We start from the raw sequence: 21,796 nt of genomic DNA on the forward strand, positions 1-21,796 counted from the left end.
TCATCTACAAGTCAGGCCCAAAAGATTTCTGTTTGCCCACAATCTGATCAGATTTGAATGCTGGCAATTCACATTGTTCTGTAAGAGCCGCGGCAGACCAGGTTTTGTTTTACAATCTTCATCTTCAAAGCTACAAAAGCTTCAAAGCTACAAAAAGTAAACTCAATCTGATGGAAAGTTAATAGATACTACAGGGCTCTCCGCCCTCCTGTTGGCTTAACTTACCTTTGACCAAGTGTTTTCTTTGCTTAGCAGGTCTGCATAAAAGAAAGCCATCTTCCACTGGCGCTTGTAGGTGAAGCACCACATGAGCTCCCAGTAACACATGTGATGAAACTGCTTCCAATATTGCTGCGCCTCGCAACATTCTTCATACCTATCAACCGCCTGAACAGAGAGATTTCCAAACACTGCCTTAATCATGTGGAAATGCACATACACCAGTGCTATAATAGACACTGAGGCTTCATGATCTGCCCTCGTGGCTCCTGCAACTTCCAAATTATTAACAGCCCAGTATTACCCAAAATCAGGTCTGTTGGCTTCGCACAAGAGATTCTTGGCTCCACAGTCATCCTGGTGTTAGCAAGCTTACCCCTGCCACAGAGCTCCCCATTCCTGGAAGCTATATTAAGTTCTAAGCATAGGCAAAATGAACGTTTGTGTCTGGGGAAATTGGGAAACTAAAGTCAGAGGACAGATGCTCAGCTGACATTTCATGTTGCAGCTCCAAAGACTTCAAGGGAGCTACTGCACTGCACGCCAGCTGATACTCTGTCTCAGAGTATTTTGGACACGCATTATCACCTCCCTAATTCTTTCAAGTCTTGTATGACTCTCACTCAGACTGAAGGCAAAAGACAATAAGAAAACTGTGTTATTAAGAGTGGCAGAATAGATTATCACCAGAAATTGAGAAGAGTAGCAAAATGAGCTGGTCAAACAAGCTAGTCAAAATAGTTTTCAAAATTCCTATTTGTAATTCATAAACTATAAATTACATATAGGCTAAAGCCACAGGAAGCATTAGCCAAAAATGAAACATTGTTCCTGGAGGAGTTTTTCTAAAGCTTTTGAAACTTACTTTCCCAAGAGCAAAAGGATTACTTACCGCATCAATATTACCCTTTAGTGTTTCTATCCTGCCTGCAAAAAACAGGAATATGGCTCCCTGTAATAAATAATAATAAAAATACAAGTATTCTATAATAGGTTTCAAGCTGACCATACAGTCTAGATCTTTGTTATTGGGCAAGAAAACATTAAACGATCATACCAAACTAAATTATGATTCATTTTACCTTTGGATAGCGAGCCAAGTAAGGCTTAAGTAGTCTTTCTGCCTCCTCAACATTCCCTTTTCCTGTCCCTAGAATGCATAAAAATGCAAGTGATAAAAATAGTAAGAAAAGAAAAAAATTTTAAAAAAAACCAAACCAGGAATGCAAGGTACTCATTAGCCATCCTCATCTGACCAATACGTAAGTTCCCCTCTCTGATAAGTAAGGCATAAATACAGGTTGGTGTTGCACTAAGCCAGCAAGCAGGAAGACCTGAACAACATTGTGCTTACTGACTTGAAAACTCACTTATGTGTAGACAAACACAATTTGTGGAATGCTTTAGCAGCAGATAACAGGGAAGTATCTCTCAGCGGGAAGCTATCACCTCCCAAAAAAGTCAGGAACTACATATAAACACTAACAAAACATTCAGGAAGTCACCACTTACAGCCATTATTTTAACCTCCCAATAATGCACCTGACTACCGAAGACAGATTTAGTTCTCGCAACTTCCTTTGCTATCCCCATCGTCTCCCTATTTGTGTGTTAAACAAACCTCCATCTTGAAGATTAAGACACTCTCTTCAGTTATGATCGCTATTGTAAAATTACCCACAAATTAGTTATATTTAATCCGGTCACAAACAAACAATTCACCAACAAACAGGTGATGGAATCATCTTTTTCCCCTGTGTCCCACAAGAACTAATCAAATCCAAGAGTTATTATAAACAATCTTACCTAACACAAAGGTCATGAAAGTATGATAGCAAAGCAACAGCATGGTACACAGCACCGACCTAAAGCTGTATGATGATGCTCCTTCTTGCAGCTGCAGCAGACCATGCTCCTGTGCAAACAGAGGTGAGGAGGACCAAGTATTGGAAAAGAACCAAAGCTGTGTTTTACTAGTTTGTTAACTTCTGCAGTGCCATCTATAGATTGTTCGCTCACCAAAATCCCAAAATGCACTGACATACATTGCTTACATAGCAATGAAAGATAAAAATACACATATGAAGTTATCTAACAGTTTTTCATGGTGTTACTTCTTAGCCTGGAAAACATCTGATGACAGAGCAGCAACTTGGGATGTATTACATAGTTAACATAAGAGAATGTGAGACAACTTATCACCATCATCCAAGTGCTGCTAAACAGCATTCCAGAAACAAAAACCACAGCGTTTTGAGATGCAAGGCAAATAACACATATCGCCATTGTGCAGTGTATCCATGTTTGTTGTTATTCACTGCATGAGCAAGTTAAAGATATCAAGAAAAAAAATAAAATCTGCAACTAGCAGGGCAAAACATGACAGGGCAAAATGACTTTTTTAAGTATGCTAAGAACAAAAGGAACTTTGCAATGACGTTGGCCCGCTACCACCAGTGTAAAAATATGATGAAAAGAAGAATATTTCTGTTCCCTTTGGGAAGAACTAAAGCAATCCAGTATAATGCTGTATTCATATTCAGTGAGAGCATGATGGATAACCAACTTTAAGGATTCAAGCTCCTGAGGCAACAGCATTTAGCAGCCCATTCTAGGACTGGTTCCATGATACCAACAGCAAGAATATAAATATGCAAATGTATTAAACATGAGATCTGCCTACTAGTAAATATGCACAGTAAGACGTCCACCATGTGCTGGGGAAAATTCTGTTTAAAAGTTACACTATGTCTGCAACGGAAAGTTACTGGAACACGATGTATGTGACTATAAGGACATCCTTTCAAACCAGCTACGCTATAAATAGGGACCCTGAGGGACGCCTGTTGAGCCACTGCGGAAGGTATCACAGTGAGCACTCAGAGCATGATCTCAACACAGATTTTCATCTTTTGTGTGTCCTTGCCGACAGAGGGGCATTACGCTACCTCACCTTTACCACTTACTGTGTAAACCCTGAAGCCTGTAATCATATTCTAATTTTCATCATACATGTACTTTTTCAGTTAAGTAGTATGGTTAAGTGTTTTCACATAAATACAGTTATTTTGTGTTTTCAAAAAAATCTTGATGTATTACATTAATTACTGTTATAGTGAAAGGTACCATTAACACACATATTTGCAGGTCCATTAGTATAACATCTAGCCTGGACAAAATAATGAAAATACTGACTTGCATGTCACTTCAAAAGAAACTAAAAGATAGTAAAATCATTACTGAAAATCAATGACTTAATGGAAACCAAGCACTCGGCAAAATAAAGTCAACTTCATTTTTCTGCTGAGAGCAAAAGTTTGACTGATACAGATAAGTAACAAAATATGATATATTCATCTTCTTTAAACTGCCCAGATGAAAACCACAAATATCTGGATTTAAAAAACAAAGTAGCACTATAGCACTGGGAAGTAGAAGTAAGACAAAACATTCTGCAGAATGAATTTTGGCAGAAAAAAATTCCAAAGTAGATCTCCAAAGTACGTTTTTTTGAAGTGAAAAATCTTCAGGCTGGATATTTCACTGAGCCTTTACTGACATCAGTACTAGGTCTTACAGTGTTTGATATCTTCCATATAATATAAAAATACATATAAAGTGAATGCTGATCACATTTGTGAATAGCACTAAGAATGATACACAAACAAATTTTATTAGTCATATAGAATAACTTAAGCATTTGTCAAGTTGATCTCACTTATGTATTTTAGCCTCAGAAATGTATTTTAATACAGCCAAACACAAAGTTATCATCTGTACGGGCAAGGAACGCAACCCACACCCACACCTAATCAGCTAAGTGAGGTGTCATGAGTTGGGCAATACCCCCACGTAATCCTCACTGGGGATCAAACTGAGGATCTTGGAACCAAATCACAAGCAGCTACTACCTGAGCCTAAGGAGAAACTCTGTAAACAAACTACACTCACTGGTACCAGTCACTAAGTGAGTATATTATATTTAATTGTTAGGACACACCTTCTAACCATAAATAACCCACAAATATCTCCCACACCTGTGCCACAGGTGATATGAGCAATCCCAGAGCACTAGGAATGAGCTTCCAAAGTCTATTACAGGGCATATTGCTACAATATAAAACAGATGTCAAGGCAATAAGCGCTCGTAATTTCTCCAAAATGCTTAAATGACATTAACACATTTAGGTTTTGTTTTCACACAAAATCTAAGTTACTCTGAAGGGCATAAGGTATAACGCAGAGCACGGAGCAACGACACTTCTTAGAGACAAATCTGATCCAATACGGTACCTCCCACCTTTCTGTGCAAATTGCTCATAACATCCTACAAACTCTTAATTCCCAAGACTGTCACTACATTATATTACATCAGTATCTCATTGATTCGATCTTTGTCCCAAGACATCCAATGCTCTGCCATTCAGGACTCCCCACAAGAGCAGTGGGGATTCCCGCAGTGAATGTAGGACAAACAAGGACAATGCTCAAAACCATTATCAGACAACATTGAGACTGTTTCACATTTATTTCAGCTGTCACTGACTAAAATCCATCTACTTTCCTGATGCAAAAGCTCTTGAATGATATTTTTAAATCACTCTCTTTTAATTCGGGATCTCGACAATGAAAGCAGAGCAAGGTCATCGTTCATGTCCCATGACCTGACCACATTACTGCAGGCTCAGCAAGGAGGATGGATACTACTAACAGCTTTTACAAAGAACTGACTGATTAAACTGGTAGACAGGGCATTTGAATGTGTCCCATGAAATAATTTTAGATTTAACCTTCAATTAAAATTTGCAGAAGACACCAAAACGCAATTCAAAAAGATGCTTAGTTGGAAACTGGAATTCAATTTATTACAAATTGACGCATCAAAAACATTCTTCAGCTCAGCTGCTTTGGGAGTATAATTTGAAAGAATTTGGTTCTACCTGAAAGTTTTCCTGCCTTCCCTGGAAAGCATGCTGTCATCTGACCCCCTGCCAGATTGCACTTAACATATGGTAGACTCAAGACAAACTTTTCTAGTGTTTAGCAGCACAGTATTTGTAATTGTCTATAAAATAAGAACAAGAGTAAATATTAGCCTGAGACCTGGCAAGAAGAGTCAGTAAGAAGAGTTCAATGCTTATATGGAAGATAGTGCAAGGACTCTTCTGATCTCACATCAGAAGTTAGTTATCATTAAACACAAAAAGTCCAGAAGGGACGCATACCCTATGTACTGCCCAGTGAGTGAGGAAGGCATGCCTCCCCAGCGCAGCGTACTAGACAGGGTGTAATACATACCTCTGCCCACAAAAAAATTTCTCACTAAATTGGGCAAAACTGTATTGAACCTCAATGCCCAAATGCAGGGCCTATGCCATTAAACACAAAAAAGCCCTTATTTTGACCAATGACAGAGGGGAAAGGAGCTTGAACAGTGAGAAGGGCACAACAGGCACATCTTGGACTGCAAGGGAACAAATGTGGCCTCAAGCAACTTTTATACTTTCTTGATCTTATCCTACCTACTATTTTGAGACTCCAGACTGCTGTTAAGTTGATCAAGTTGTCCACAGTGCCCACAAATGGCTTAGGAAGTAATGGAGCTTTGGGCATGCCCTCATTTACTATCAGACATGACATGTCTGAGAGGCAAGAAGAGTCCCTACGGGCAAATCTGCTGGCTTCAAGGCAGATTAATATTGTGGAAGATAACGTAATGCAGTTTTATATCCAGTTTTAATAAACACATGACCCACACCAAAAGCAAGCTGTTCTCCAGTGCACTGTAGCTCTCTCAGGTAAACTGTAAACAGCTCAAGGCACTAATCATGGCTCTTTTGTCTTGCACAATCTGATGCTTGCTATGAGCATTTAATGGAAAAGACTGCAAGATCAAATACAGATGTATCCTTTCTTCTGGATGGGATGCCGCACATGACAAACTTTCCCTCTCCTCCTCTGACACTTTTTCTTTCACCTTCTAGACTCTTGTCTGTACTGCATGGGACAGCTTCCTCTTGCAAGTTTTGGAAAACCACCACTGGAAAGGATTGCAAATGCAATTGCAATTTTGCTTTTGGCTTTAGGCATCTGACTCACAAATGTTAAATGCAGAAACACTTTTTTAGGATGTTAAAATAAATGACCACCAACGAACTTTGATCAACATGTTTAAAATACTCCTTTTTCATGGTGTGCAGGCAGCAGTTTTTTGCTTACATTTATGGTAATATAGGTCATGCTTCAGTGAGTTATTAAAAAACTGGAACAGGAGCTGACTCATCACCACAAATATCAGCCCACTCACGGCCACACAAGAAATCCCAGAGCCAAAAGAAAACAACAGAAATTCAATTAGAGGGACAACTTTCATCTGCAGTAATAAGATGAGTGTTCAGCAAAGTATTCTCAGAATTCTCCTGGTATGTGAATTGCCCTTACATTTCTAGGAGAATATTTTGCTTTAGATGCTCTTTGTTTTCATAACTGACAGGTAGAACTATTTGATTTTTGCCTCTACTGCTTGTGAAACAGGTCCTGGTCAGCTCTTGGAAATTTCCAAGTTCTAATCCACGCTCTGCCAAAAGCTCCTTGCTTTTAAACTAGACATTTTATTTTCAGATCTAAGATCCTTCCTGTAAACTAATAAAATGGTGATGACACTCATCCACCTGTCACCTAAGGTTGCAGCTCTGATTAAGGAATCACTTTTCTCCTTGAAACTTGTTTTGTAAATAGAAAGCATTACGAAAGAGTTAAGTTTTAACTTGTTCATATAGCTTTTGTTGTGTCTGCAGGACATCAAACATTTACCTTACCCAGCATTTATGAAATAAATGTGACTAATGGTTTAGGTTAAAGGACCATGTCTTCTTAATCCAGGAACCCAACTTTACGCCAATCTCATGTTCTGCTGGTAGAACAAGAGACAAGGGCAGGTACAAGGTATCAAGGCCAAGACATTCCCATCAATTTAGTATCCTATTTTGAAACAACAAATCCAAAAAAATTCTAACACAGCACTTTCTGTGCATCTGACCTGCAGAATTACTCAGGTTCATGCAAGTTTACTGGTGCTTCATTACTAACTTCTGTCCTTAAACTGTGTGCACAAACAACGTAGTCAGACTGGTTACTCTCTAGGCAAAAAAGCACTTACTCCTTTAGGCAAAAAGAATTTAGGTGCCACACTCAAGTTATAAGTTGCTATTAAAGACATAGAGAAAAAAAAAATCAGAAATGAAATTGAATATTTTTTTTCCCAACTGGATGTCATGCAGGAACCTGTCAGGGACATTCAGATACCATAATGACAGTAACTATCAAGTAAGCTAATATATTAAAGGCTAAGAATGCACTTTTGGCCATGGATTTCTAAGCACAAGCATACATCAAAAGACCAGTAACTAAAAAACTAAGTATGTCAACATCATTGTATTAGCCATTGTCTCATTGTATTAGCCATTGTCTTTATCATGTTTCACAACTGTATCATCATTGAACAATGGTAACACAACCTTTGAAGTGTAATAGTTCAGACAAAATATAAAGGAAAACTGAGCTGCATGAAAGCATCAATGCCAACAGTGCACGTGTGATACCATTCAGTGTTTCTAGGGGTTACAACTAATGTGAGGAAGAAGGAGAAACTCCTGTCTCCATTTTTTAAGAGCGAGGGGAACGTACCAATAATATTTAGTTCACATTTACCTTGTTTCCAGAAAATCCAACAAACTCCAGTAATCTCAGAATCCGTGCGGGAAACATGGACAATGTCTATAGAAAGAAATGCAACAGTAATAGCCTTTCTGCCTCTCAGCTACCAGCTGCCTCCTACAACTTTTCCAAACACAAGAAATAATCACTAAAATTACTAAAAACATCCTCCTATGTCTGACCATTTTCTGGGTAAATGTATACGCCTGCTATATTTTACATACAATTTAAACAGAAATATCTGTTTAATATAGGGACCCTGTGTCTCCAGGATTCCCTGCATAGAAATATGTTTACAAAGCACACGCTTAGTAACTCTAGTACTTCTTGGATGTTTCAGAAATATTGGGTGCGGACCACACAGTATGTATTTGTTCTTTGTGCAGTAAATCTAACATGCAAAGTAATGCAAGCAAGGGGAAGCACCAGGCACTTTCTGCAGCCCATCGTCTGAACAACCATGTCAACCCTTGCCATCTCTGGGTCAACGCCTCTCTGACATACCAGGAACTGTCCCGTACCATTTGACCACCCACTTTCTGACCAGAACACAAGCAACAACAGCCAACAGTGGCCTCAGAAGGACCCCAGGCCCCATTCATGTACCCTGACCCACCAACTGCCCTGCTGACGGCCAAGTCCCCGGTTGCTTCCCAAGTGCCAGTTAAACACTAAATGGAAGTCAACAAGCACAGGCAACCGCTGCTTCTGTGCAAGGCTTCTTCTGGCCCCCATCCCCATGGGTCCCTTCTCATGCGACTCTAACACCTTCCCCTCCAAGTACCTCCCAAATATTGGTCACTTGGCTAATGAACACCCTTACTGGAAGCTGGGCACAGGCACTCAGCTATATTCTCAAACAACATGCCCTTAGCCCATGTCAGATGAGATAATTTCTCAGTTGATAAACTCCCCATGAAGATGTGCAAGTGGGTCTGCACACACAGAAAGCAGTGTTGCCCACGTTGTGGGTAGTAGTCTCTTTATTTCTAAAGTGTATTACTATTTGACATTCTTAGACCAGAGACTGGGATCCTGCAAGTGTCAGCGCACATACCTAATTTTAACTGTATTATTATTAACACTGATGTCAGTGGAACTTCTCAGGTATTTAAGTTAAGATCATTTCCAGGAAGTTGCAGGACTTCAGCTCAAGAGAACTGTTGCTACATACCAGATTAAATGCTCCAACTCCAAGTTTTACACCTCCCTCAAAATGAAGATGGTTCTCTCCTTTGACATAATGTGGAGACTGTATGAGACTGTCCAGCTCCCTGAAAATACACAAGATTCTGTTACGTTGTCATTAAATAAAATGATTAATTACAATTCCGTAAGAAAGTAACCCAATTACCTTGAACTAGATAGTAGTTCAAAAAAGGTCAATTTGTCACCTCACCCACGCAGACACCACCTACAACATTTTGTTGGATTTATCAACAAATCACTTCTGTCACATTACTATCAATTAAAAAATATGGAGTCCTGGAGATTAATTCCTGTCAAAGACAAAGTCAATTTGCAACCACATTTCTGCCTGAAAATGTTTCAACAATGGCTGTTGCGGGTAACACCAATCTTTACTACTGCAAAAAGAGATGATGGGGCAGTGCAGGAGAGTTAAATTTAAATTAGCAAATTTGATTTGAGTTTCACTAATTCCTGGATAAGGTATTCCCTTTTTGTGCATGTTCATTCAAAAGAACACTTTGTTATATATAGGAAAAGACAATTGTAAGAAATATTTTGATATGGGCAGGTATACCAGAAATTACTTTCCACTTATTTTTCTAACTCTCATAGATCTCAACTTTGTAGTGTCCCTTTATTTCCCTGTGTAACCCAGCTGGATTTGAACCTGTTTTGTCTCCAAGCTTTCTACAGTTATGTGTTTTTCACACTACTGTTTTAGTTTATTTTGTTAATTACTAGGAGAAGAAAAACACTGTTTTATGATAGCCACATACTTGTATTCAGGCTGTCATGTTTTTATCTGCTGGTTGTTGCCAACAGATACAGGACTATTCACTGTAATTGCAGCCTTTACAATGGACCTGCATTTAGAGTCGCCTTCAGCCCACACAAATAATGGACACTGTCATCTCCCTCCCTTTCAGTATACTTCTGGAGAACCTGGACTGGATGCTGTTCTGTGTCTGCTAGACACGTGACTTTTTGTGGCTGTTCTGAGTCCAAATTTAAAGTCCTAAAATAAAACAAAATATTTTGTATATTTAGCTTTCACTTTTTAAAATTATTCATATAAGTCCGTCCTACCGTGAAAGTTTTCTGATACTTTTTATTCACCGACAATAAGCAAATGTTTCATTCTGAACTATTGTTTTATTCATTCCATCTTTTTTTACAGTGTATGGTAGCCTTTCCTCCCTTTAAAAATTGTATCTTTGCAACATTTACTCCTCCTGTCTTTTCAGGGTTGCTGTTGTTGCAGATTATCAAGTGGTACTGCTGACAGCAGGGAAAGGAAAGATGGCTTTTTATATCAGAAACTACATTGTAAAAAATATTGATCAACCAAAGCAAATAAAGTCTGATTTCCATATTTCATTTTTTTCTCTATAACCTGTTGCACAACGCTCTCACCAAAACTGCAAATAATTATTTCCTCCCACATCAAAGGTACAGAACAAAAATCATAACTGCCAATCTTACATCCAAACCTTCTCTTTGTTAAAATACATGTTTTAGTAACATTCAAGTTGTTATTACCACAAAAAACCCCTTTGTTTTTACATATACTAGAGCTGATCTTAATTTATTTAGCATAACTGAGTATGCCTCCTATGGTGTATATTTTAATGTAATTTTTAGAATTTACTACTGCACTTCAAAACCTTTTGCACATGTTGAAAGTAGCTCTCCATAACTTCCTGGATGAAAAGAGATCTGCTTAAGCAGATGTTTTTGACTTATAGACACTAAGTAATGGGCATATTGTCAGTTCAGATAAGCAGCCCTGCTTATCATTTTCAATAGCAGGCACCTTTAGAGTAGAACAACTGCCATACTTAACCAGATTAAGAGTCCAGCTAACCAAATATTTCACTCAGACAGTGGCATATGCTTGGAAAAGCATCCTCTGGGAATTGACTGTTCAGGGACTTCATGACACGGAGAGACTGCATCTGTTCTACTATGATAACGAGCCCCTATAAACCTAATTCCTGTAATTTTGTTTAATCTTTGTTTGAAGCCATTTATACTTTCCACTGCAAGCTCTTCAGTTTATTGTCTCTTAATTTTGTTTTAGTTTCACACATTTATTACGGAATTACGCATGCTTCAGCTACTGGTTTTTGATGTCCCAAAAGGCTGCAGCTAGAACTACAAAGAAATGTCATTTCATATGCCTAACGACTGCGAGACCTCCAAATTGTGCTATGCAGACACAATGAGCACTACATCATTTAGAACAGTTATTTTTTGACATAATTTCAAGGATATAGTATTTGAAGTAGGCAAGCCTTGAGAGTTAACAGGGTTAGGGTCCACTATCTTTACAATCCAAATCAACCATATCAATGTCCTTTGTTATGCAAAGGAGGAATTTGTGTGGGCTGAGAAAGGCTATAGACATAAAGCCCATAATAAAGGCTGCAATAAATAAAACAGTAATTAATTTGTGAATTGGACAATTCGACCAGCAGCACTTTTTACTGAAAGAGTACACTGAATCACATCATCACTCTGACTTACCTGTATGTCTGGTAACTGTTTCGGACTTTGATGCCTCCTTTTATGAAGCTAACCATATTCTCATCCTGTTAGAAAGGAAACACATTAGCAATATGAACTTACAAGCATTATAAAGAGCTTTTGTCTTCTTGAGATGAACACATGCATTGAACATAACCATCATGACACAGACACTATAAGTCTCTGAGAAACAATACATGGATTTAGGATTTCCTTTCTATATTAAAATATTTTTACTCTGTTCAGACGTATACACTTTATTTTGATGCCTTCTGTGATTGGTTGAGGCCTTGTGACCTTTGGACCACCTGAATTTGCATTAAAGAACACAGGGACTAAACTAATGAATGGCACCTAAGGTACATGCATTTGTGGCTGTTTCAAAAAATAGCTTTCTCTCATTTGTCCTTCAGCACAGTTAAGATGTGAACATCTACTGGCTCAGCACCAGATACAAATAACTGCCTGTTCTCAGGTGTCTACAGAATACAGTTTCACATCCTAAAAAGGAAGCAGGATAAGTAAAGTTATGCAGGATATGCTCTTTCTGGTCTGAATATTCAAGTATCTATGAGATCCATACTAGTATGGAACCATGTTACATTACAAGCTATAATGAACCGAGAAGATACAGCAAAGTTTATCTGGGGGACTGTTAGTTTACAGTTGTATCCCAAAGACAGAAATCTTTAGTCTCATAACTTTCTGGTGGCAGTTTCTTGCCTCACTCATCATATATAATCTGTCATTCTGGATTGTTTTGATATCTATTACTCTGGGATAGGAAGACTACATGTGTTTTAGCAGATGATTCTTTTGTGATGGTACTTTAAGAGGCTGGATGAAGCATTGTGGAGAAAATAGCATACATTAGATGAACATTTGGTTGTTTTACTGTTATTGTTACGGAAACAGGGCCCAATTGTGCTCATCGATATGTAAACAAAAAGACAGAACGTGCCTCAAAGAGCTTTCCATCCTCCTGTAAGTCAGGAAGATAACTCAATCCAATCACAGTTACAGTTCAACTTCTTCCAGACTTTGCTTTCTATGAACTAGTATAGGAAGCCTAATGGCCTGAACTGAAGGGCAGGGGCTTACTCCTGCAGCCTGCAACACCACCGCTAGCCTGTGTCTTTTGCAGTCATCCTTAAGCAACATTAGCAAGAATAATAATTGAGGACAGAAACTACGCGCCATAAATGAACATGTAATTCCTGATGATATATCCCCACAGACTTGAATCCCAATCACAGGCAAACAAAATAACCACAGAAAAATGTGATGCTGTTTTTCTTTGTCCTGTAGAAAAAAGACAGTTTTTAATTAGCAACTGGGGGTGGGGGCGGTGGGGTAGGGTGGTACAGCATACCTAACCATATGTAAAAGTTCAGTTATATTTCCCTTTGAATGGAAAATGGAAAGAAGAAAGAAATTGGTTTTAAAATGTTTAAATTCAGAATACTCATGATACCAACAACAGAGATAACCAATGTGAGAATAGTGCAACCCTTGAAAATCCTGAGACTAATTTTTATGTGTTTTCAACTGGATTTGGTCATTTACATTAAGCATCAAAACTAACCCACTTCAATAGCTGTTGGAACCAAGTGTCGTTGCTTAATTCTTAAAACCAGCTCATGTGTTCATGAAAAATTAAAGACAGAATAGAAGAGGAAGCAAATAGACAGACATTCTTTATGCAGAAGAGGACAAGAAATTATCTTCTTACTCTTATATCTCTCATGGCTCTATAAACATTTTAAAAAACAGATAACTGTGAAAATAGTGCTTAAAACACTCCTTTCTTACAGGCACAATGGAGAAGTTCTGAAAAGCCTTGCTTCCACAGCTTCAGATATCACCCAACCTGTCCCCAGTGCTAGAGGCTAGTCATCCCAAAGGATCCCAAAGGAATACGGAAATAGGTAGCCACACCTTGGCCATTTCGAAGTCCATCATCTTACCATAAAGTCACCATCATCAGCACTCTAAAAACCTTCAGAAGAAGCTATTCTGACTACTGGTTTTGCTATGAAGCAATAGTTTCTAACAGAGGGGCATGGCAGATCACTGAAAAAGGTTACATGGTTCATAAGCTATCATAAGCAACATAAATCAGAGCCCATCTGGCAACTCCCAAACAGTATAAAATCACCACCTGCATTTAATTCTCTACCAGCATCTTTAAGCCAAGAAGCAGAAGCCCTTCGTGAATCTGACTTTTATTATCCCCTCTGCATAGATGAAGAGGCCCACTGTCATACAGCAAGTACAGCCAAGTCAAGAAGAAAAATCAGCTATTTTAACTATGATTAACAAATTTAAATTGCAAGCTGGAGCCCAAGTAAATATTGCTGATGTTGAACCATCAAACAAATCAAGCTTCATTAGTACAGAGATAAAATTCAAAGAAAAGGGAGAGCTCCCCTTCTTTTAAAGACAGGCAGCACTGTTTAGCAAGAAGCATGTGTGCAGCCTAATAGCTATGCAGACCATAATAGCTGTTCAAGAACAAACAAGTGAGAAAGCAGTTTGGGGAAAGCAAACACCAGCCTGACTGAAACAAAAATCTCGCGCGCATTCCAGCATAGCAGAGCTTCAATGACCATCTCTCTCTTTTTTTTTTTTTTTTTTTTTAATCCAATATCTCAACACACAGTATTTGAAAATCTGTGCTTACTGCGGTTACATTTCACACATCCAAAAGGGACTAAGGGACTGGAGAAGGGTGTCATAGGGGACTCAGTGCTATGTGTATTGAGATAAGTATTTTTAGATAATCATGAGGGATAACAAAACATTCTACTATCTCATCAACAGATAGTCCAGATAAAATACAGATTTAGTCCAGATGAGAGAGTCTTACACCATTAGGTCAAACTAGGGTCTTCTAACATTTCATTAATTTTAAGAAAAGAAACCTGTATGTTGTGTACTTTTCCCCTCCCACAAAGAGCCACACAGAAATCCATACCTGGAGGAATGTGAGTGCTGCTCTCTGAAGTAAACATTCAGCATAGCAAATTTCTGCATGGATTTCCTCTAGTGTCACATGGAGTGGGGAGGAAAACAAATCAATCAGACAAAAAGTAATTAAAAAACACTTAGCCCATTAATATAAGAATAAGATCACAAAGCTCAAACTGAGAAAAATCTTTTCCAAATTTGCTGTAGTGTTTCAGTTCTACACTAACAAAGTAACTCCAAACAGAAATGACACACAGTTACAGAAAGTTTGCAAGAATTTCTCTGGTGCTTTCGAGGAATTCCTGGATCTAGAACCTTCTAGGCATTTCAAAACTTCTTTCAAGGTGTTTCTTTATCCTGCAATTTTTGGAAATGCTGAGTCAGCAATCAAAAAATCCAGTGATTTTGGATGTGGTGACACAGCAATTGCCAAAACACTGATCCAGCAAATACCAAATCAGCGATTTTGTCAGTGAACTCACAATCCGCAAAAATGCGTTGGGTGAACAATTCTACACAGTTCAAATTGCAGCAAAAAAACCCCATCATGCATGTTAGAGATAATGTTACCTTCAGTAAAGTGTTCAAGGCTTTGTCTATGCACAAGATTGTTGATGGAATCAGCTACTGTAGATTTCTTCCTAAATCTGCAGAAAAGTCAGTTTGGTCATTCTGAACACGAAGCATCAACCACACAGAAAGGTATCTTTCAGCTGGCTACCCATACAATCACTAACAAACCTCTAGTGTTCACCAGCCCTCTGTCATCTTACCACATATGCAACTTCAGCAGATTCCATACAGAACTTAGTCAACATGGTTCTCCTGGGATCTGTCTTTTACCCTTCATGTGCAGAAATTTGTCTTGATGAAGGAAGGGGATAAGGGAGCTTTTTGATTTATTGTGTGTGTGTATGTGTGCACGTGCGCATGTGTATACAGAAGTGGGAGCACAGCTGACTCAAAAAGACAGCCAGCCGCAGTACAACCATCATCAAATGGGAAGATTCTGCAGTGTCTGTAAGTGGTAAATAACTTCCAGACATTGCAGAACCAGGGCTACAGGTATGACAAAAATCTCACTGACAAGAAAAATCAGATATTGCAGTAAACTGAGTTTTTCAAGACCAGACCGCTGAAAACCCTAAGTTGTGTGATGTGGCCTCATAACTGACCCTCCTTTGAGCAGGAGGCTGGACTAGATGACCTCCTGATGTCCCTTCCAACCTCAGTTTTCCTATGATTTCTATGGAATTATATGTCCTTTTTTAACCTATACGTTTTTCGAAACTTTCCCATGAAGGGACTATTCATTGACTGAATTGCTCCACACTTACTTTTGACAGGTGGCTTGAGCTTCCTTCATTGTGTTTCCTGCATTCAGTATGTCCTGAGGATCAAATGTCATCATAGCTTGCATTTCCAATATGGTGGCATAAGTTAGTGCATGATACATACTATCTTTAGTTCTGAAAGAAAACACAAGATGCAAAGCACAGCTGATTTGATTATATTATTAATTTTAAAAAACAAATACAAATCCAACTCTGGAAATGCATCAACCTGATGGGAACAAGGTCTAAATTAACTAGAAATCAAACACAAAGTACATGCAAAATAATCAAGAAACACTAATAGATTGAGATTTGTACAGGAAACCATGTCTACAGCTCCAGTTTCAATAACTGTGCTAAAATGTTCCAATTCTGAGCTGAGGATAGGTATTTAACATATATAAAGCACAGGAATTAACCACATGGCTAACCATTCAGGGACAATAGAATCATCGTTGGTTTTTTTTTTAATGGAGTTATCTAACCAATACTACAACACGTGACATAAATCCAGATATTCTTCTAATTCGGGACAGTTACTCAGGACAGACTCGAGGAGATTAAGTAACACAGTACTATAACCATGGCCAAAGTAGAATCTTCTTCAAACAGATCTTCCCACCAGAAACATTCCAGTCTATGTCAAACATTACAACTTTTTCCTCCTCTCCCCTTCTGCCAGCCTTCCACCCCAATCTGTTCAACTTAAATATTATTCTGTGGGATTTCAGATGGTGACTCTTTTGCAGAAAGCCAAAAACTTTGGCATTAGTGCAAAGAAAACAATTAACTCCTACATGCAGCCATTACCAGCATCTTTCCTCTGTCAAGAAGGGTTTATATATTGCACACATTTACAGCATTCAGCCAGTATCTACGTATGGTATAATCCTCTGCAAATTAATCAAAATATCTTCAGGTGTAGAGGTCCAATAAAGACAACTTGGGAAATATGTTGAAAGGCAAGCTCAAATGCCTGCCACAGAAACTCTCTGTAGACCTTGCTAATCCACCCCTGACAAATAGCACAACTTAGACAAATACTGCTAAAGAGCAACAATTGCTATTTCAATTGTCTGCACTTTTAGAATGGATCAGATAGTTCTATATGGCAGGGAATATTCAAAAATACTTGAAGTCAAACAAGGATATCCTTTCAACAAAATCTCCACCCTCAGTACACCTATTCTCAATACGTGTACTTAGGGTGTTTGTTTCTCAAAACGAGACACTTCATTCTCTTTTTCTTTCAAGAAGTGGTGTGCCAGCAACGTGCCCTTGCCGCACACGGGGCTAATGGGCTGCGTTAAGAGGAGTGTTGCTGCCAGCAGGTGGAGGGAGGTGATCCTTCCCCTCTGCTCAGCACTGGTGCGTCCACACCTGGAGCACTGCGTCCAGTGCTGGGCTCCTCAGTACATGGACATGCTCGAGAAAGTCTAATGAAGGGCAATGAGATGATTAAGGGACTGGAACATCTCTCCTGTGAGGAATGGCTGAGAGAGTTGGGACTGTTCTGCCTGGACAAGAGAAAGCTCAGGGGGTTCCTATAACGGTATAGAAATACCCGAAAGGAGGATGCAAAGAGGACAGAGCCAGGCTCTTTTCCTTCGTGCCCAGTGACAGAATCAGAGGCAATGGACACAAACTGAAACACAGGAGAGTCTGTCTGAACATCGGGAAACACTTTCTTACTATCAGGGTGACCCAAGCACTGGCACAGGTTGTCCAGAGAGCTTGCAGAGTCTGTATCCTTGGGGATATTCAAAAGCCGTCTGGACATGGTCCTGGACAGCCGTGTCTAGGTGGCCCTGCTTGAGCAGGTGACCTCCAGAGGTCCCTTCCAAGCTCAACCACTCTGATTCGGTGGTTTTGTTTTAAGGGGAAAAGCCAAACTTTAAAGGCACCTCAATGCATTTAATTTCTCCCCTGGAAATACACTTGCCTCCCCAGGTTTTGTTACCTAGATTGAATTGAAAGATCATTTTAAGGATAACTTAAGACAATCCTACATTAATCAATGATCTAATAACTCACCGTGGTGACTTGGATTCCTTTGAGTTTTCTAACAATCCATACATTATTATGCATTAATTCTTTTGCTCAATACCCTCAAGTATCCTCAGGAGTCCCTGATGTTTGGTTAGTGTTTTCCAGAGCCAAGAAATAATCTTGTCTACATCTAAAGCAACCCCCTCTCAATTACATTATGCAATAAAATCACCAAAGAAAAATCCAAGTGATGATACGATCCTGACTTTCTTTGTATATATATTTTTGGAGATCTAGAGATTCAAATAATACCTAGTGTTGAAGCAGATAGAGTTACACAGATATTTGGTGCTTCCCTTGCCAACCTTCATAGTGACAACGAAGGGCTACTTTTTCCAATACACACGGCACAGAGAGGGCTGGCTGTACTGAAGAAATTTGCAGTGTACATCTTTAAACTCCACTGCAGTCTGTGTTTTGTGGCTGTCCTTCGTTCTGAGTTGCTCTCACCATGTCCACAGGTTACCTAACCAGCTGCTCTAACCAACATCTAAACCAATCTAGCAGAGAAGCCATTTTGGGAAATCACCTACTGCTGTTAAGTGCTATGAGACCCAGACTATGCTAACATCCATCTCATCTCCAACATAAGAAGAACAGACAGATAATAGGGAAATTAGTTTAAAATCCAGTGGAGTCAGGACAGCTCTGTCTCGGCCTCCTACATCACGATTCTTTCAGCAGACTGATAATGTAAAGTAGAAAAAAAAACTAACATACCATAAAATGCTGCCTGATGAAGTGTTCCTGTTCATTTGATTACTCATCAGCCTCAGTGGGCGCAGAGAAACACACTTCATCTCATATTTATTAAGATAAAACCCTTCCAAAGGTTCAAATTCAAAGCACAGAGAAGGCACTAAAATAGGCCCCTTCCAAAATTTTAGAAATTTGCTTTCAAAATCAACGCAGATAAATATTAAATTCACTGCACTAAAGGAAAATTTATACTTTTCACATATACATGGTGAAGAGGGATTTCCCTCTCCAGTAATTTGCTTTTGATACCAAATCACCCCTGCCCTAATCAATGGTTTAATCTGTTTTGCTTCTAATATTTAAAGGAGATAATAATTAATGTTTATCATTAGTCAACTGGTATTTATCAACACTCAAATTTACTCTTGTTTTTCAGGGGCTGGAAGGCGGGTAGAAATGCAACCACATGTAACAGTTATCTATGCTATTTATACTAACCATACAATTAAAGTTGCCAGTTACATCCTGACATATTGCCAGAAGTTTTAAAGCCTGCATTTTATATGGCTGGATACAGAATGAAACTTGATAGCTTTTTCTTTCTTCTTTTGATTCCTCAGCAGCACTTTCCCCAGGACATTGTTGGAGTTAACAAGCCTTTATGACATAAATACAACTAATATTCTGATTAATGACTTATCCCTGTAGTTGGTATCACATGGCTGAATAAGAGGATTATAAGTAATATCTTTAGGCACTTACGGAGTTATGCCACATGCCTGTTCTCCAACTATGGTGCAATCATTATCATCTTGTAGCACTGCTCTTTCTTGAGAGCTATTGGAGAACGCTTTTATTCCTGCTTGAAAACAAGTACCTAAGTGAGGATGGTGACAGCTCTTCCCTCCAGCTGAAGTATATAAAGCAAAAAGCTTGGCTTGGTTTGACCTCTGAATTAACCCAAGGGCTACTATTTTTTGTGAAAAACACAGTGCCCAAAATCTTTTTGTGGATCCTTTTACAGTAATCCAGCAGGCAGGACATGCATCACCAGGTTACAGAAACCCCAGGTTCGAGTCCATACCCTGATTTAGTATCGAGATGCTTCTAACAAGTAAACCAAATCCAACAGCACAGAGTAAAAAAGACCCTCCACAGACCGGCCAACAGTCTGTTCATCCAGTCGTACCCAAGAATGAGACATCAAGGCCCAAATCGAAACTGCATCAGGAGAATGTGGTCACACGGGGCCTGAAGGCTTTCCTCATCTTTGATCAAAAGTTCCACCCAACATTCAAACAACCCGCTAGACCTACTGCATGGGCTTCCATAGAAACTCTCCAGTTTTAGGAACTGACATTTTCCAATAAAAACCTGCTTCCTATGAAAACTCCCCACACTAGCATTAAGTTTACAACTAGAAAAGACCATTCTAATCAGCCACCAGCCTGGTTCCCTAGTTACCACAAGCCACCAGAATGGTCTAAGTTTGGTCTAAGCCAAAAAGCTGCAGTTCAACAAGAGAACCCCCGAGCCTTTTTGATCTAAGCCACTCACCAACATTCAGAATCTAGTAAGTTCTTCCAGCTAGGAGGTGAAACCAACAATTAAGTCAGGTTTTGGCAGCAATGTATTTATTTACAAAGCCTATAACAGTTGTGTTCTTCTGGACTCCAGGCATAAAAAGAGAAAAAAACCCTAGAAATAATGACCTTCCTCATGTTCTTGACATTCTTTACAATAAATAGCTAACTCAAGCTTTCTGCAGAGCTGTGCCCCATCTTTATCCAAATGCTGTCTAGAAATTTGCTCTACCTCCATGTGCTTCCCCTTACTCTTTCACCGCTCTCAGTTAGACAATCACACACTACGTTTGTTAGATCAGTTCCCAGAGAAAGCTCCTCCACCCCACTGAACAACCTCATGTTTGTTTTTGTTCTATAAGGGCAAGAACATTTCACCACACCATGAAGACAGCCATTACAAAAGTCTTCCATTCCTTAGTAACCTCTTTAAACTTTTTAAAAATCAAAATATACAAGATAACATTTTTTTATTATAAATTGGGCTTATATTAAAAATTCCGGTGATACTAAATAAGTACCACAGAACTACACTATTCCAATAAGAGTTTCACAGGTAACTAGGAGAGCAGTAACATGATCTCTTCACACCTACCTGATATACTCCCACATCGAAAGACTGAACTTACCTTTCAAACACAGTCATTCTAGAATTAACATTCCACCAAACAACACCAAACGCTTTCTGGAGACTATATTCAGAATAAAATCAACTGCCCAGAATTAATCGTTCTCATATTGTTCTTATAATACTGCAGGCAGCAACACATACGTGTCACAGCTCATCCAATGATCCCGATTACTCTGTGTCATGAATTTACCTTTATTATTTACCATTCTCCCAAGTGATTTGACATCAGCAAACTATCAGGTGATTATGTCATGCTTTCCTTCTGGATAATTATTAAAATATTAAACATTTGTCTTGGGGAAGGGAAAGGGACATCTCATGAGAATCAACTCTTTAATTCATGATTATCTGTTTGCAATTACATGACAACTAAAATCCAGTCAGCTTTTAATCGATTTACATATGTATCTTGGGGTTGAGAAGGAAGATGACATTTTTTTCCCCACTCTAGTGACTAGAAAGTTTCAGTGTTACTCACTGTCAGTTAACAGCTTAAATATTGAAAATCACTGCTGTGTTTGGTACCTGAATTTAAGGAATTTCTTAAGAGGTCTTAGACTTAGTGTGAATAAGCCATATAAAGGAGTAATTTAATTAAATTTACTGCAGAAACCACAAGGTAATTGGAGCCCACTATTGTACAATGATTGTTAATGATAATAAAGAAAACTGACTTTAAAACCTAAAAGGCAGCTGAGGAAACAAGAAAAGTTATGTAACATGAAGCAAAAACACGAGATTAATTTTTTTATGAAACGAGATCTCTTCTTTATGATGGATTTGCTTTTCTAACAGGAAAAAAGAGCTTACCTCAACAGAAGTCTAGACACCATCCTCAACTATTTATTTTTAAGCTGCTAGGAAAGATCTTCTGATTT

The 21,796-nt window shown here is 38.7% G+C and overlaps 1 protein-coding gene across 2 annotated transcripts in view; it reads right to left on the minus strand.

Moving 5' to 3' along the window:
• Nucleotides 1–21,796, minus strand: part of TTC39A (tetratricopeptide repeat domain 39A) — a 47,495-nt gene that overhangs the window by 12,080 nt on the left and 13,619 nt on the right. For both annotated transcript variants that reach the window (XM_030033935.2, XM_030033936.2), the window contains exons 3-12: nt 15,960–16,091; nt 15,193–15,269; nt 14,630–14,697; nt 11,653–11,717; nt 9,110–9,209; nt 7,930–7,995; nt 2,026–2,134; nt 1,302–1,369; nt 1,112–1,171; nt 226–387 (exon numbers count right to left, since the gene is read on the minus strand). In XM_030033935.2, the coding sequence (XP_029889795.1) occupies nt 226–387; nt 1,112–1,171; nt 1,302–1,369; nt 2,026–2,134; nt 7,930–7,995; nt 9,110–9,209; nt 11,653–11,717; nt 14,630–14,697; nt 15,193–15,269; nt 15,960–16,091 (907 nt within the window). The remainder of the gene's footprint in view (nt 1–225; nt 388–1,111; nt 1,172–1,301; nt 1,370–2,025; nt 2,135–7,929; nt 7,996–9,109; nt 9,210–11,652; nt 11,718–14,629; nt 14,698–15,192; nt 15,270–15,959; nt 16,092–21,796) is intronic.

The sequence above is a fragment of the Aquila chrysaetos genome, chromosome 12, assembly GCF_900496995.4.
Source record: "Aquila chrysaetos chrysaetos chromosome 12, bAquChr1.4, whole genome shotgun sequence".
Classification (NCBI taxonomy): domain Eukaryota; kingdom Metazoa; phylum Chordata; class Aves; order Accipitriformes; family Accipitridae; genus Aquila; species Aquila chrysaetos.